The sequence below is a fragment of the Apostichopus japonicus genome, chromosome 14 (genome assembly GCF_037975245.1).
Source record: "Apostichopus japonicus isolate 1M-3 chromosome 14, ASM3797524v1, whole genome shotgun sequence".
In the NCBI taxonomy this organism is placed as follows: domain Eukaryota; kingdom Metazoa; phylum Echinodermata; class Holothuroidea; order Aspidochirotida; family Stichopodidae; genus Apostichopus; species Apostichopus japonicus.
Window position 1 is genome coordinate 24,444,941 of NC_092574.1, and position 16,236 is coordinate 24,461,176.

A 16,236-nucleotide genomic window follows, 5' to 3' on the forward strand; every position below is an offset into this window, starting at 1 on the left:
GGCACATTTTCCAAAATAACCGTGATGTGATCCAAGGTCACCAAAGGTCATTTATCGGTCAAAATGTGTTTTTTCTGAATAACTTGTGAAACTACCACTGACAGGGTCCGAAATGGTTGATATTTTGGGACTAGTTGTGAATGGGGTAAGTGATCATTTCCAAACATAACGGAAATATGATCCAAGGTCAACAAAGGTCAGTTAGGGGTCAAAATATAGTATTTTTGCAATAACTTGAGAACCAAATGTCCACCAAGGTCGGGATTTTAGGACAGAGTGCAAATCATCAAGGGGAACATTTGTGATAAAAACCATTAGGTCATCCAAGGTCATTCAAGGTTGCTTATGTGCAAAAAACTGCCAAATTATGTTACGTTTTGCAACAACTTCTAGTCACGAAGTCTGACATGGCTGATATATTGGGACAAGTTGTGAATGAATTAGTAGCACGTTTTCTAATATAATCGTGATGTGATCTAAGGTCACCAAAGGTCAATTATGGGTCAAAATGTGTAGTTTGGCAAATAACTTTTGAAACTACCGTTGACAGGGTCCGACATGGTTGATATTTGTGGACTAGTTGTGAATGGGGTAAGGGATCGTTTCAAAACATAACAGTCATGTGATCAAAGGTCAACAAAGGCCAATTAGGGGTCAAAAACTAGTATTTTTGCAATAACTTGAGAACCAAATGTCCATCAAGGTTGGGAGTTACGCTATTGTAATACAATAGTCGAACTGCATTTGGGAGACCTTTGACCTCAGGTTGACCTCCAGTGACCTGCATTAGCTTCTTTCAAGTTGATTCTTTGAAGTTTCGTGGGCATATTCCAATCTAACTTGTCCATAAGTGGACTCCTCTGCAACCTTATTGTGCGAAGTTATTAGAGATTTGGTTTGGTTTTGTAATACTTAGTGTGTGGATTCATAACATTGAGTACAAGGACCCTATTGTTTTTGATGGAGGTGTGTATAACCACGTACAGTAGACTGACCTGTGTTAGCATGCCATATTGTCATTGTAACAGCTAGTTCTGGTTATACTAACAAGCAGAATTCTAGTGCATTGAAGTCATCGAAACCTCAATGCATTTTGCATTCTGGTTAGTTCCCGGTTGCTTCTTTCATGAGCAGTTTTGAAGAAGCTGTAGAGAATGACAAATTTGAGGTCAGATAAGCTGTGAATGGGGAGATTAAAGTGTTTAGCAACAGGGAAGCCTGGGTTATTATTTTGCGGATACTTAGTTTGTGGTTATTAATTAAACCGAAGCCTGAACTTAGTGCTGGTTTCGCCAATATTGGTGACCTGGGGGCACTTGTAACAACGAGGAGGTAGATGACATTGGCTGAGTCGCAACCAAATCTACCAAGTCTCAGAGTGGTGCCTGAGGCCCGGTGGAGGAAAGCAGGGGAGGGGTCGAGTTGTGTGCACACCAGGCATCTCGGTTTGTTAAAAGTGATGTTACCACTATCAGGCTCATGACTGGGTGGAGCGAGATTAGTTCGAACCAGCACTGAACGAATGTTACGTGGTCGTCTATAGGCTATTACAGGGGGAGCTTTGAAAAGTTCAGCTATTGTTCGTCGGAACCTAGAGTGCCCCAAGCTTGTTTGATTTCATTCAAAAGGGGGCGAAGAGAGGGGTGGTAAGTGACAAAGAGGGGTAGTCTATCAGAATCAGATTTGTTACGATAGGTTAGGAGACTAGATCGTTGTAGAGACAGAACCCGTTTGAGGTGGAAGTTAAGTAGTCGGTACGGGTATCCCCTTTTGAGGAAGAAATCAAGCAGTTCAATGGCCTTATTAAGAAAAGTTTGGTCACGTGAGCAGATACGCCGGTATCTGAGTAACTGGCTGTAGACAATGGAATTTTTGGTGTGGCGTGGATGAAAACTATTAAAGTGGAGATAAGAGTGCCTATCAGTTGGTTTGGCATACACCGATGTCTCTATTTTGTGATTTTCGATCATGACGATTACATCGAGGAAGGGTATTTGCTTTGTGGACCGTTCGGTGGTAAACTTTATGGAATCGTAAAATCATTGGCAAACGTGGAAAAGTTGTCCAGTTCTTGTTCGCCCTTATCCCATAACATAAAAATATCATCAATATATCGTACATAGATATATGGGTTGTAAGAGGATGAAGAAATTAATTCTTGTTCCAGGTAATGCATAAAAATATTAGCATATGAGGGGGCCATTTGGGTACCCATGGCTGTGCCTTTGGTTTGCAGATAATGACGACCATTGAAGGTAAAATTATTATGCTCAAGTATAAACTTAATGAGCGGCGATATCTCACAATGTTGTGTGACATCATATATATATATATATATATATATATATATATATATATATCTTTATATATATATATATATATATATATATATCTATCTATCTATCTATCTATCTATCTATATATATATATATATATATATCTATATATATATATGTATGTATATATATATATATTTATATATATATATATATATATATATATATATATATATATATACATATATATTGTTTATGTCTATTTGATACCTTAGGTCGACAGTGTATGGTAAAAAAAGCGACCTTAGGTCGACAGTGTACCTTAGGTCGACATTTCAGTGTACACCTAATTTTTTTGCTACCATTTTAAGAAACTTTTATATTGTCGGAAATAGCTTCATCATGTTCTCCGTCCTCTAAAACGTTCATTTACAAGGTTTGGTTAGGGTCGGTTCAGGGTCAGGGTTAGAAAAAAGGGTTAGGGTTTGATAAAATTTAGTGTGTAATTAGTCAATGTAAATGTCGACCTAAGGTATCATAAGGTATCATATATATATATATATATATATATATATATATATATATATATATATGTATATATATATATATACATATAATTTTATGCTCAAAAGCTCTTCCAAATAGCAATAAAGAAACTTATGTTGCGTACCGAATCAAGTAAACCACAGAATAAGTTTCTCTAAAAGGTTATATTTTGATGACGAATTCAAAAGATATAAACAATATTGTAAATTATACCTGGGACGTAATCAATGAGGTTCTAGAGTGAGACCGTAATAAATCATCGTACCCATCTGTTTTCAAAGACGGCGATCACGAAACCAGCGACGATTAAGAAATTGCATACGGCTTTAACGATTTCTTCATTAACCTTAAACCCTCACTTGCCAGATAATCAATCATATGTAAAATCAAACAACCCCATATATAGTAATAATAATATGCGAAACTCTATTTTTTTTTCCCTACCATGTCAGGGAGGAGGAACTTTTACTTGTGGCGAATCATTGCTTAAAGCCTAAGAAAGCAGCTGGGTATGATCAGGGGAGTTGTTATGGAACCGTCCTTGGTATGATGATTTCGAGCAAAATATTGTTAAGCAGATATTACTTTCATTGTCACCCCTTACTGAAATATCTGTAACATATCGCACACCACTGGGGTATTCCAAGATAAGCTGAAGATTGCTATGGTCTTTCCCATTTTTGAGAAAGGGGAATGCAATATCTACGAGAACTAACGACCAATCTCAATTCTCTCTTTTTATCTATGCTTTTCCAAAATTATCGAACGTCTCATGTCCAACAGAATAATAAATTTCCTCGATGCTCATAACATACTATGCAAGGAACAATATGGGTTCCGACCTGGTCACTCAACTAAGCTTGCCCTGGCAGATGCCATTGATAAATTATACGATAGCCTTGATGAGAAGAAAACATGTATTGGTATATTCTAAGACCTATCAAAACCTTTTGATACCATTGACCAATGTATTATTCTAAACAAGATATCATTCTACGGAATTGAGGACCAACCCTTATCTGGATGGACAGCTATACTTATCGAAACGTTTACAGAATACTTCGTATAAGAACACCATATCTGACTATGCTGAAATCCGCTGTGGTGTTCCTCGAGATTCAATATTAGGTCCACTTCTATTCATTATATGTATCAATGACATCTGCCATATCTCTAATATTGCAAAAACTATTTTATTTGCAGATTAAATTAGTATATTTTTCGAATACAATAATTTGAATACTTTACATGACATGGAGTTATAATAAACTTTACGACAGGTTTGCAACTAATTAAAAAGCTATCACTTAATCTTGATAAGACCACCTACATTGTTTTCAATAAAAGTCAATCTTCTTCTTAGAAATATATTTGAACGGATGGTTAGCCAATCAAGCATGTACATAGTACTAAGTTTCTCGAAGAATACATTAATAGTAAACTTACTTGGTGTGAACATATTTCAAATATTGCAAACACTGTGGCGAAAAAATGTTGCAATTATTTCTAAGTTGAAGCACTACTTTCCTCAGAAAATTCTTAAAATGCTTTACCAAACATTAGTATTCCCCCACTGTTCATATCGCTCTATCATTGAACAGACATTTGTTAATGAAATGGAGGTAAACGACAAAGGCAAATGAATATATAATTGAAAATCGTAATGAGTTGTAAAATCCAGAACAGTGAAAAAACTTCCAGCCTCCACCGGGATATATATATATCTATATATATCTATATATATATATATATATATATATGTATATATATATATATATATATATATATATATATATATATATATATATATATATATATATATATATATATATATATATAATATCGATAAACCAAATATCGTTAGCATGAAGCAAAACAGCTTTAAGAGTAAAAACATTTCTGTGTATAACTTAACTGTGTATAACTGTGTATAACTCTTAAACTATTTGATTATACATGATACCTATATTTTCCATTTTAGTAATCATAATAATAACCGTGGTTGCTGTTATAAATGACGGCAATTAAACTCAGAATCACGGCACTTCCAAATGTTACGCCTGTCAGAATGGCTGCGACATTTGCGTGTGACACAGCATTCTTGATGTTGGTGTCGATTCCAGTCAAAGCCTGTAGAAATGACGGAGAAAGCAAAAATAAATAACATGCGAGCAATGTTATATACTACCTGAGACACTCTTGGGGACTTTTAGTTATATTTATTATTCAGTGTTGCTTAATGGCCATCAGTGTTGCCTCAGTGTTGAGGATGTTAAAACTTGCAATATTGATTGCAATTGTTGCCATTCGTTTGTAACATCTACATCGCCTTCAGACACTTGTTCGTATTAGAATAAATAACACGCAAAGAGCAAAACATGATAGAATTGAGAAAGAAAAATTGTAATCGATGGAAATAAAAGGTGTCATGGTAAAACGTCCATCATAGGATTGCAAATCATTTAGTTTTTTGTTGTTGAGTTACTTGCAAATTATACTCGATTGGATTGGTCAAACTAACATTAACAGGCGAAAAAGTAGTTGACGCAGTGGCGGAGCGTCCGTAAAGTCAGAGGGACGGATACCCCCCACCCCCCGACGGACTCAAATGGACTGCTGGCGCCTTTTCAGCTTTTTACCACCTTTTACTTATTCGCGATTAATGACTTTCTATTGCGCTCTCAAATACCTGTTGACATTTGTCACATTTTGTTGGTGTAATTTTCTGACAGAATTGCAATGACACATATTTATTCTTCGTTTATCTGCAAATTAGCAATGCCCGGAAAGGTCATTCCCGGCGATCTAGGGAGTATCTTTACTCAAAAAATATGTACGCTTCGCGCTAAGCTGTGGTAGCGCTCCGCTTAGATAATGTCGAAAGCGCCACTACAGACCATTCTCGTCACCCCTGACCTGACCAATACCCCTAGCTCTACCACTGAATCGACGCTGTTCCAAACTAATAGTCCCTTATATAATACAAACAGTCATAATCTATAAATTGTCTTCAGAATACTGACCAAAATAGCAAATATTATGGCCGGAATGGTGCAGAACAACGGCCAGAGGCACAACGAGAACACGATGGACAGCACCAAGGACAATATGGCCTTGGTCTTAATGGAAGATATCACATTTAAATCTTCCGGGCTACGAATAATCTGTAAAACAAACGATACAGGAAAAAAATGTTTTAATTTTTACTATAGAGTAATTGTTTTTCTATTTATTATTGCGGGCTTTGTGCCGTTGTATTGTGGCTGATTATAGTCATAGATTATAAATAATCAAATTGTTTTGATGTTGAGCAAACCTTGCATGACTGTTGATTTATGGTTGGGTGCACAAGGAAGTTTGAAGCCTTTCCACAAAGTCGTTATTATGTTGAAGCGATCCTTGCATGACTGTTAATTCATGTTTGGGTGAACAAGAAATTTTGAGGCCTTTTCGCAATGTTGGAAATCTTAATTGATAAGTGAATATAAGGTGCATATATTTTGTACATTGTAGACGTTTGAGTTCCATAAATATACGTTTAACTGTGAACCCATTGTGCACAAGGTCAGACATTGAATAATTTGAAAAGTGTTAACAATTTCCATTTGTAAAACTATTGTGACGTGTGAGCAAACAGTACCGTCATTCACAATTAACACACATAGAATTTCTTAGTGTTGGTATCAATTATATATATAATAAAGCTAACAATACGCCTAACACAAATTTAACAAGTTGTTATTACGTTGAGCAACTCTTGCATGACTGCTGACTTATGGTTGGGTGCACAAGGAAGTTTGAAGCCTTTCCACAATGTTGGAAACTGGAATTGCTAAGTGAATAAGGTGCATATATTTTGTACATTGTAGGCGTATTAATTCCATATTTTAAAAATCTCTAGTTTTGTCCCTAATTCAGGTTTGTTAAGTCATGTCACAATTCGTCTGATTTTCGAAAATGAAGTTCAGTTAAGTCACCAACTCATAAGTCAATTGATTTTATCGCAGACCAATCCAAGTCACAAGTCGAGACATTTAAAGTTACAAGTTAATTCATTGATTGTAAGTTGAGACACAAGCCAACTCTAGCAGCAACTAAAGTGATGTGCACTACATATAGGTACAGGCCTAACAAAATAAACCAGCTCAAATACAAAAAGGCTGCATCTTTGTGCAGTGATGATATCGGTCATGTGGTTGACCTACTTCGTGAGCTCCAGTTGCAATGCTATGAGACGAGTAAATTCTACAAGTTTAATCATTTGCATTAGACAGCAATTGAAAGTTATTTTAAAACTTGTACTTCAACCTTTCCCCTACACTCTCTATCTCTCCCTCTCTCGATACAAAACATGAAAGAATGACATACGTTACAGTAAAGTCATGAAACATGATCGTTGTCTGACGACAGTTACTAACTATGTACAGCCAACATAACTCATATTGTACCATAGGAGGTGATGGTGGTGGGCGCAGGGGGTGCGGGGGGGGGGGGTGGGGAGGAGGAGGTTGACGGGAAGGTCCTCCTTATCTCAAATTACACACTGGCATGAATTAAAAATCAACTCATATTTTTATAACTCGTTACACATACTAACACAAAGTTAAAACATTCTGAATACATCATTTCTTCAAGGGAAGGGATACTCAATTTCGCCTCTTGATTTTATGCTTAATGTAACTAATGTAGTACATGCAAACCCAGTTAGCGAATCATCAGAACATACCATACCAAGGAAATATTGATAATTATTACATTAAATTATTAACTGATGCCATATCGTCTTTTTATCTCATAATTGTATCTTCTTTTCTCCATCCTCGATTTGTTTGTGACGTCACATCATACGTCATCCCCTCTTACATATCGATACTTGTAATTATGTCGTGGTAGTTATTACCAAACAAAAAATGACTACACTTTGAGGCGCAATAAACGACATATGTCTCCCATTGTGTCGTGGAAGGTAAAAGAACAATGAACGTTTGTTTCGATCTTCTCTCACTTAGCCTTTCTTTCCATTTTCTTGGTGTAAAACAATTTGTTAGCGTCTACACTGGTGATGTCAACAAGTCAAATATATTCAAACCTAGTCAAAAGTCATATGATTTTAAATGTAGTCACAAAATGAGTCACAAAATGTAACTCGAGTCTAACTCGAGTACAAAGTCATCGACTCTAGTCAATAACACTGTAAATAGATCCATTTAACACCGTTAATCAACTATCAGTAAGAAGTAGTGTCAAAGGAAGTTGAAGAGATATTTACGAAATATTTCTGAATTCGATTTTTTGCTGAAACAAATAAAGCATTCATAATGTAATAAAAACATATTACCTGAGGTACATGTGGTACCGGTTGTGCCATAATCATGGTGTTGGTACTTCCGAGATGTTGTGGACCGGCATATTGTGGTCCGGGATATTGTGGTCCGGGATATTGTGGACCGGGATACTGTGGTGGCTCTTCCATCTGAAGTTGGTCTGTAAAACATGGACAAAAGCATAAGAATATAAGTTAAGTTCATACATTTAGTCCATTTTGTTAAAGAAAACACTTTTGGACGAAATTATCATATGATGTATTGTTTTTTAATTAATCAAGTCTTATATTAAATCAGATGGCTTACCATTATTGACCAATTTTTTGTTATCCTCCATTGTCAGTTCGGCTTCGTATTACTGAGTGATGTTGTTGTGTCAGAAGGTACCGTACGCTATGACTTTGACTATTACTTCCCTAACTGGTGCCCAAGAGTGCGTCACGCATGAACAAACAGTCGCAAACACGGATGAACTTAAACAGTCAGTTCCCAGCGGTACGAAAAGTGTTTTCTATTCTTGTAGAATATGCATGGGGTTTCTTGACGTCACTCCTCATTAATATTTAATTAGGTAATACTGATCATTTTCGAAGGTCAATTTCACAGTCATTAGCCAATTAATATGTCTGGTACTAACTGAATTTGATGAAAGAAAAGTGTCTAATCCAATCTTTATTAACAAAAGACACAAAAAGGAGTAAAATGGAATTTTGGCCATATTTTCCGAATCTAAATCAACCACTTTCAAAGTGTTTAGAATTTTTTTTTGGTTCCGAGTAATGTAGTGACTGTCCCGTTTCACGGCGGTACGTAATGCGCGAAATGCTTTAACTAAGCGTGATAAAACTATTGGAAATGATTTGCTTATATCAATGCTTATATCGTATGATAACAGGAACTATTCATGGCCGTGAAATGACTTCTCTGTGGTGGATAGGGGCATAAGGACGCCTGGAGATTATGAAATTCTCACTGCCAATACATCGGTTTGGTACATCCACACATAACAATACATGCAAGCAATGCCATATCGTAACAATCGCTACTTATAGCACTACTTGCTGAAATCAGCCACTCAACACTGGTTTGAATTTATCAACAGCAATAATTTATTTAGAGATCTCTCATGAGATGGACCCATGCTGGTGCTCTTCCAAGTTCAAGCCCTGCCACTACAAAGACTACAAGCCCTGCCAGTGCCCCTTCAAATTCACCCCCTGAAATTGTACATCGGGTTTCTAGTAAGCAGCCTATGGAGCCTTGACGGTATCGAGACAGGGGAGTTTTTACTGGGTATATTTCCAACATAGCTATAGTTTTGTGGAAACATGCAGATTATACAACAGGGAATTAAATTTGACACATGAGAGGGCATTTTGGCTTAAAAATGGCCAGACAAAGCTCTAGTTCACCCACTGAAGAGAGAGTGGTTGCCACTGTTACACCACGATGAGGTCAGCTTTGTGGGACATTTGCATGGTCAGAGATTTTTTTTTTAAGAATGACAACACATTAACATAATAATTAGTCATATGATGACATAAGTATATGAAATTACATCTTAAATGGGTAATTTAACACGTTTGTGATAATGTAACGACGGGTCAAGTCGACACCAGGCAGTTAGAACTTTTTAGAAAAGTACATATAATTTCTAAAATATATTCACGGTGAAAAAACTGTTTGATTGTAGACTAACCAGGAGGAAGTGAGTTTCCATGCAGAAACACTATATCAATATAAACTATACGGTAAATATACGTTTAACTGTAAATAAATTGGATACAAGGTCAGACATGGGCTAATTTGAATCGTGTTAAAAATTCCCTTTTGTAAAACTATAGTGACGTGCGAGCAAACAGCACCGTCATTAACAATACACAGGAAATGTTTTACAGTTAACTATACCATTATATATCATAAAGCTAACAATACCCCTAACCCAAATCGAAAATGGTTACAGTAGGTGAACAAGACATTTTGAGGCCTATTCACAATGTTGAAAACTGGAATTGCTAAGGTTACAAGTTAATGCATTTGATTGTGAGTTGAGTCGCAATCCAAATTATACCTTGGATATACTCTTAATTTATGGCTTAACTACTATTATATGATGGACCTTGTTGGGTGGTGGGGGGGGGGATTCCTATACTCTCTGGTCAAGTTACAGATCAACTAATGAAGAAGTGAAAATTGTGCACATTTATGACTTTCGTCCCAGGTTAGGGTGGATTTAAAAATAATAAGTCTCTATACACTCATGTTATGTTTAAAAGCACTCGTACTAATATCAGCAGTATATAAATATCATGTTTCTTTCAGAATAAAGGCAAGGAACTGTTCATACTGTCAGTACGAGTGCTTGGGAAGAATGATAAAAGAGGATAGTATGGCTGGTATAAGCATGAGGTAATTGTCCCAATGGGCTTGCCATGGGGTACTCTAATTCAACCGATTCACACAGAGATTACAATAACTACTGTAAATCTTAAAGTTATATAATGTATATAGCTTAGCTTGGTACAAGAACAAATTAAAAGAGGGCATTAATATGGAGTTGAAATGACTTTGAATTGAATTTATGGAATTCTCTTTAAAAATCTAGACATTACTAAGGAATATAAAATGAAATGATCATCTGTTTATAGTTTATTTATTCAATATAACTGAATACTCCAAGACGTTATAACGTTTTGATGAAATATCAATTAGTTGAGAAATTGAAGAATAATTATTGATTTCTTGACGCTGGTCCAGTTCGCTGATTGATCTTTATAGTAATATATATGAAAGGATTAATGAAAGCCATTTGTGGACCGTAATAATAAAAAGAAAAAAAAACAGAAATTTTCAAACTGATTTATTTCGACATTCTGCGGTCAGTTATATATATTATTATTTGTTCTCATAAATTGGGTGTATATTTAGATTCCGCTGTGTATATGCAGTTTACTGAAATGAAACATATTTTGTACACAATATATACCTCTAGTGCACAGTTTGTGTTGTTACGTCTGTTTGTTTTAGTATATGAATATTTATCAAATTAATTTACATATTATTTACAGTATGTTGCTCTCACTTTCATTTCATTGGTTATTTAGTTATCGTCTTACTTTTGTACATGAAAGAGTTATGATTTTTCAAAAAGTTGCTCATCAGTATGGTATCTTGTGGATTCAGATATCGGCATCATTCATACATACATACACACTCACGCATACAACACACACACATACACACACACTCCGCATGCATGAATGCATAGGTTACGATTTCATCGAAACGCTTCTCGGCCTTTTGGCTAAGATCATGTGTAGTATCTGTTCCCTTTCGAGGGGAATGGTGATGCACACCTGACGATAATCACACAGTCACAGTCCCGATGCAAGGGGACTGGGGTTAGAAGCGGATCAGTCGTTCAGTAGTTTGGTTTTCGTGCCCAGGTTTTCTCCTGGGCGACTTTTTCTTAAATGTGTTTCATCGAAACCAAAAAGCCATATTACGCCTCAACACACACAACAATGGGCTCAACAGAGATCTCTCCTTTTTTAGTATACATGCTAAGTGTAATCCCAATAATGTCTAGTTTCTTCCATTTCATTTCTGCAACTGAAAAAGGGCCGTGTTAACGCTCGAAATATTTTGTAACTGATTTATCGTTCTAAGTAATAAAGTTGGAAATGAAAGTATCATTTCCCCTCCCCCCTTTTTCTCTTGTGGATATATACATATATATATATATATATATATTGATATTGATGAATTCATATTTATTGTATGTCCAGAGGTTCGAAACCGGTTGGGAAGGTCGTAATTCCACTAGAAAAAAGTGCTAAATTAAACGTTAAACTTAAACATTTAGAAGAGCCGCTACATCTTTTTTCAAGTAACTTGGTTGACAATCCAAAATAAACCTCCTGCCAGTACGGTTAGACGCGAAAATGAATTTTCCGCAAAACTGTTTCCAGCACGCCCATTGTTTTCTGAATTCCTGACACTTTTACCCCGGGAAAAACAACAGCCAAACTCAAATCAATATGTCTCAAGAATCAACTATGGTCTTTGTAGTCAATAAAAAAAAAATAAGAGTCAATATAATCCGCTGGATGTTCACCGTCAGGAAAAGTGCCAAAATCTTAGTTTTTCGATATGTTATCAATCAGGATCTTCTTTTATTGGCTAACATGTTGAAGAGTATGAATGGAAGTACATGTGGTGGTTGACAATTGGTCAATTGTGGCAATTTTAAACCCCTTTAAGCCTCCAATGGGCAGCGTAGGAAAATTGTTTACTACTGAGTGAAGATATTTGTTTACAAGTAAAGACAACTTCAGGCTCCGGATAGCGAAAAAAATATCCACGGTCATGATACAGAAAATTGAAGGTGCCACTCAAGGTCAACTTTTCATCTATCCGGTGATGGGTAGCGTTTATCTACTGAAAACGTCTATCTATACTTAGAGACCACATTACTTTTGTGATTTCTTATGTAAGTCGATGAAGCTTTTAATGGGCGTATGCTACCTAACAATTCTGCACAATTTTCCGCCAGAGCCATCCCAATAAGGTAACATTAGTAATCATTATCTACATGTTCGTGTGTGACCGTAAAATAGGGCCCAAACCGCCCCACATGTTGGAACCCAAAGAAAGTGTCCCAACAGGCATTTGACGTGGAAACAAAACATGTGGGCCAAAAATGTTGGCTTAAAACATATGCTCCCCCTATTTTTTCCTCAAAATTTAGGTCCTAATTGTATCATTTATTTACAATATTTACACGTACTCTCATCTCGATCTTGTGCGATGCGTCGCGTCCGTTTAATGGTAGCGTTTATATTTGATTTATTGCAACCATATAATTCGACCTTCTGATTGGCTGCTAATATATATCTGTATATATTCGAATTTGGACGCGTGTATAAAATGGCATATCTGTCCCACAGAGCCTACCATACCCCTTTTCGTTGATCCCGAGTTTGCGATAATAGTTTCCATAGCCGTATCATAGAGTTCGGCCAACTAGCAAATTGAACCAAAAAAGTTCACTTCTGCACTGTCTTTATTTACGGCTCTGAAAGGTGCAAATAGGCGGCGACCATTCTTATGTCTTTTTGATTTAGGGGGAACGTGAATGTCTTTTGATTTTGGGGTTGCAGTTTCGATAAATTGCGGGCAAATAAGGTTGTTTAAAATGACATTTTCAATCAGTTTGTATAACTCACAGTTTATTTAATTGAAAATTGGATGTGACATTAAAAATTGATCATAATAAGACAGTAAAAACAGTGTTGACAATTAAAAGTTTGATTCGGAGAAGAATACTAATTCATGAACTAAACATGCGTATTTTCCTACTGTTGATTACTTTACTTATTTTGTATATATATATATATATATATATATATATATATATATATATATATATATATATATATATATATATATATATATATATATATATATATATCGATCATCAGAGTCGTCTGATGATCGCTCAACGCGTGAAACTCTAAGTTACAACTAGTCTCAACTAGTCTCAACATATATTTCGCTCTGTCCCCCGGACATAGAGCACTCTGCGCCAAGATAGACGCCAACCAACCAACTCTATATAAAAATATATATATGAATATATATATATATATATAAATATATATATATATAGACAGATAGATATAGATATATATATATATATATAACATAGCCTACTATATAACTATAACCTAAATCCATTCCTTCTCTTTTATTCATTTGGATAGAAATATTTTAATTATACTTAGTAGGTAATAACATCGTTATTTGTGTCTCTCGATAATGGGTTTGTTAATAGACAACTACCAAAATTAAAAAAAATTAAGAAAAAAAGAGAGGATAAAACGGAAGTCGAGAGACCGTGAAAATGAGAGCGATGGAGAGAGAAAACGAAAACGATGATGGGATGATATGGTTTAATGTACAATACGTGTAGACATTTTATATGTATTAAAAACATTGATAGCATCAAACACTAAAATGGAGAACATATGCCTGTTTCATATATTTATTGTGTTATTTCGTTTTCGTTATAAGTAAGAGAAACTCTGTTTATGTTTTATTTTTTTGTGTTGTTGAAAGGAGGGTATATTTATCAGTTGGTAATTTCTTTCTTGATATTGCTTTGTAACTGTTGACCGTGTTCTATATATAGACTTTTATCACAACCGAAAGTTAACTCCCTCTTTAAATAAGATTTAACAGGTTATCATATTATGAGATTTTAGAGAATCCAAGAAAATATGAGTATATATTTATCATCTTATCCGACGGAATTTGTATTCGTGGATGTTAGAACGTGATTATACCGGAAACCGCAAACGACGATGTTTATAAAACCGAATTACGTCCACAAACATATTCAGGGGCGTATCCAGGATTTTCTAACCCGGTGGGCGCAAAGTACTATCTAAGCGGAGCGCCACCATCTTCGCGATGTCTTGGCGTTTTTCTTCTGCTCCCTCCTTTTCTCCCTTTCTTCTTTTTCTCTCTTTTTTCTTTTTCTTTTCCCTTCCTTTCTCTCCTTCCTCCTCTTTTCCCCCCTCTTTTTTCCCTTTCTTCTATTTTCTTTTTCTCTCCTCTTTTTCTTACCCGGGGGGCGCACGCCCCAACGCCTCTCCCTGGATACGCGCCTGAGAGTGTATGTTCAGCTGGCATTCACCAGCCAGCCATGTAGATGATGAAGGGGGCTAGTAGTCCCAATATTGTGATATTGAGCCTTATGTTGTGGGCGGAGGTCATATATTCGTTGAGTTCACCAGGGGTCAAATTGTGGAAACCATTGTTTATCACAATATTTTAACAAGGACAGATGTCATATTTAGTATTTTGATGTATCACATTTAGTACAAGAAGCCAGTTGTTGAGGTCAATGGTCATTTCAGGACAGCCTGTGTCATTGTGAATTATTGTTTGTCACATCACACTGCTTTTCACTGTATATGACATCTATATGATCACCGTTTTATCTTTGTAACCATAACTTTGAAACAGCTTTGAACGATGAAAGGATCTAATTGAAATGGAGTTATATTGTGAGAATTACCGTATACACACAGTCTCTATATAAATTACGAAGCCACTATCGTTTATGCTAAAGAATCTACGATATGACGAATAGCAGCAACCAATCAAAGCATTGGCTTCATATGATTTGCTTTAAATAAGAAGATATTCATTCATAATTGTATGTGTGGCTAAATGTGTAAGACTGCATTGACTCCTTACATAAGTGCTCATTCTGGACACTCAAAGAGTAAACTTCAGAAATAAGAGATTTGCCAAGACCAAGCAAGATGATATACCAAATTGGAATTGGTCTACAGTCCGAGTGCAGAAAACTGGACTCGAGTGTATATTACACATTTCTTTGTGGGTATACTGTACGGGTGGGATCTACATTAAATACGTGTTTGTTGCCACATTGTTCAGTTCAGTGGTGTTGTTATTGTTTGTTGTGTAGGGCAATCAATCTTGTAAAGCTTTATACAACAGACACATCCCTACCTGTGATTCATTGATTAACGGTAAACTGTAACCGTGGGTGCTTTTATGTTTTTTAAATTATGTGATGCAACTTACCAGGTAGAAACAATTAAACACAAGAACACTGTGGTACAACAAATTTGAACACATTGTTAGTAACAGATGATGAAGCCACAAATGAAAGTATGAGTTCATGTATAAGAATTCAAAATAATAACAATCTTGGAAGCTAGGAAAGTTTTAAAGAAAATGGTTACACATCTCTAAAAGAGTAATGGCGTTCCGTTATAACAATTCCTCATTCATATAAACACTTAATAGACATGCCGTTTTAACTGCAACTTTAAACCAGGGAGTTGAAAAAAATATTCATCTGTTTGCACAAATCGTAGATATAACCCTCAGTGTCAACGTGTAAATTGTGTATACAAGAGTACAGCGACACATGATTCGGAATTTGAGCAGGTTTCCAATAACATGTTTTCGTACTTTGGAATAATATCTTTCTTCTTTCTTTTAAAAAAACCGCAACTTCTCAAAAGAACCAAAATTTCTTCCAATCCTTT

At 35.6% G+C, this 16,236-nt stretch overlaps 2 protein-coding genes and 1 pseudogene across 3 annotated transcripts in view; 1 reads left to right on the top strand and 2 right to left on the bottom strand.

The window, feature by feature from the left end:
• Positions 1 to 2,967: 2,967 nt before the first annotated feature.
• Positions 2,968 to 8,575, bottom strand: LOC139980184 (uncharacterized). Of its 2 annotated transcripts, XM_071991654.1 has the most exons (5): positions 8,453 to 8,575; positions 8,260 to 8,306; positions 8,161 to 8,229; positions 5,846 to 5,986; positions 2,968 to 4,952 (listed from the first exon to the last, which is right to left on the bottom strand). In XM_071991654.1, the coding sequence occupies exons 1-5, from the start codon at positions 8,481 to 8,483 to the stop codon at positions 4,800 to 4,802; spliced, it is 441 nt and encodes a 146-aa protein (XP_071847755.1). In that variant the 5' UTR covers positions 8,484 to 8,575; the 3' UTR covers positions 2,968 to 4,799. The 2 variants fall into 2 exon arrangements, with proteins under 2 accessions (XP_071847755.1, XP_071847754.1); XM_071991653.1 differs by having other exon boundaries at positions 8,161 to 8,306; positions 8,453 to 8,573.
• Positions 2,968 to 16,236, bottom strand: part of LOC139980183 (uncharacterized) — a 75,212-nt gene continuing 61,943 nt past the window's right edge. Inside the window, exon 5 of the mRNA XM_071991648.1 lies at positions 2,968 to 4,731. The gene's annotated coding sequence lies outside the window, so the exon portion shown is untranslated. The remainder of the gene's footprint in view (positions 4,732 to 16,236) is intronic.
• Positions 11,431 to 11,650, top strand: LOC139980417 (U2 spliceosomal RNA; annotated as a pseudogene).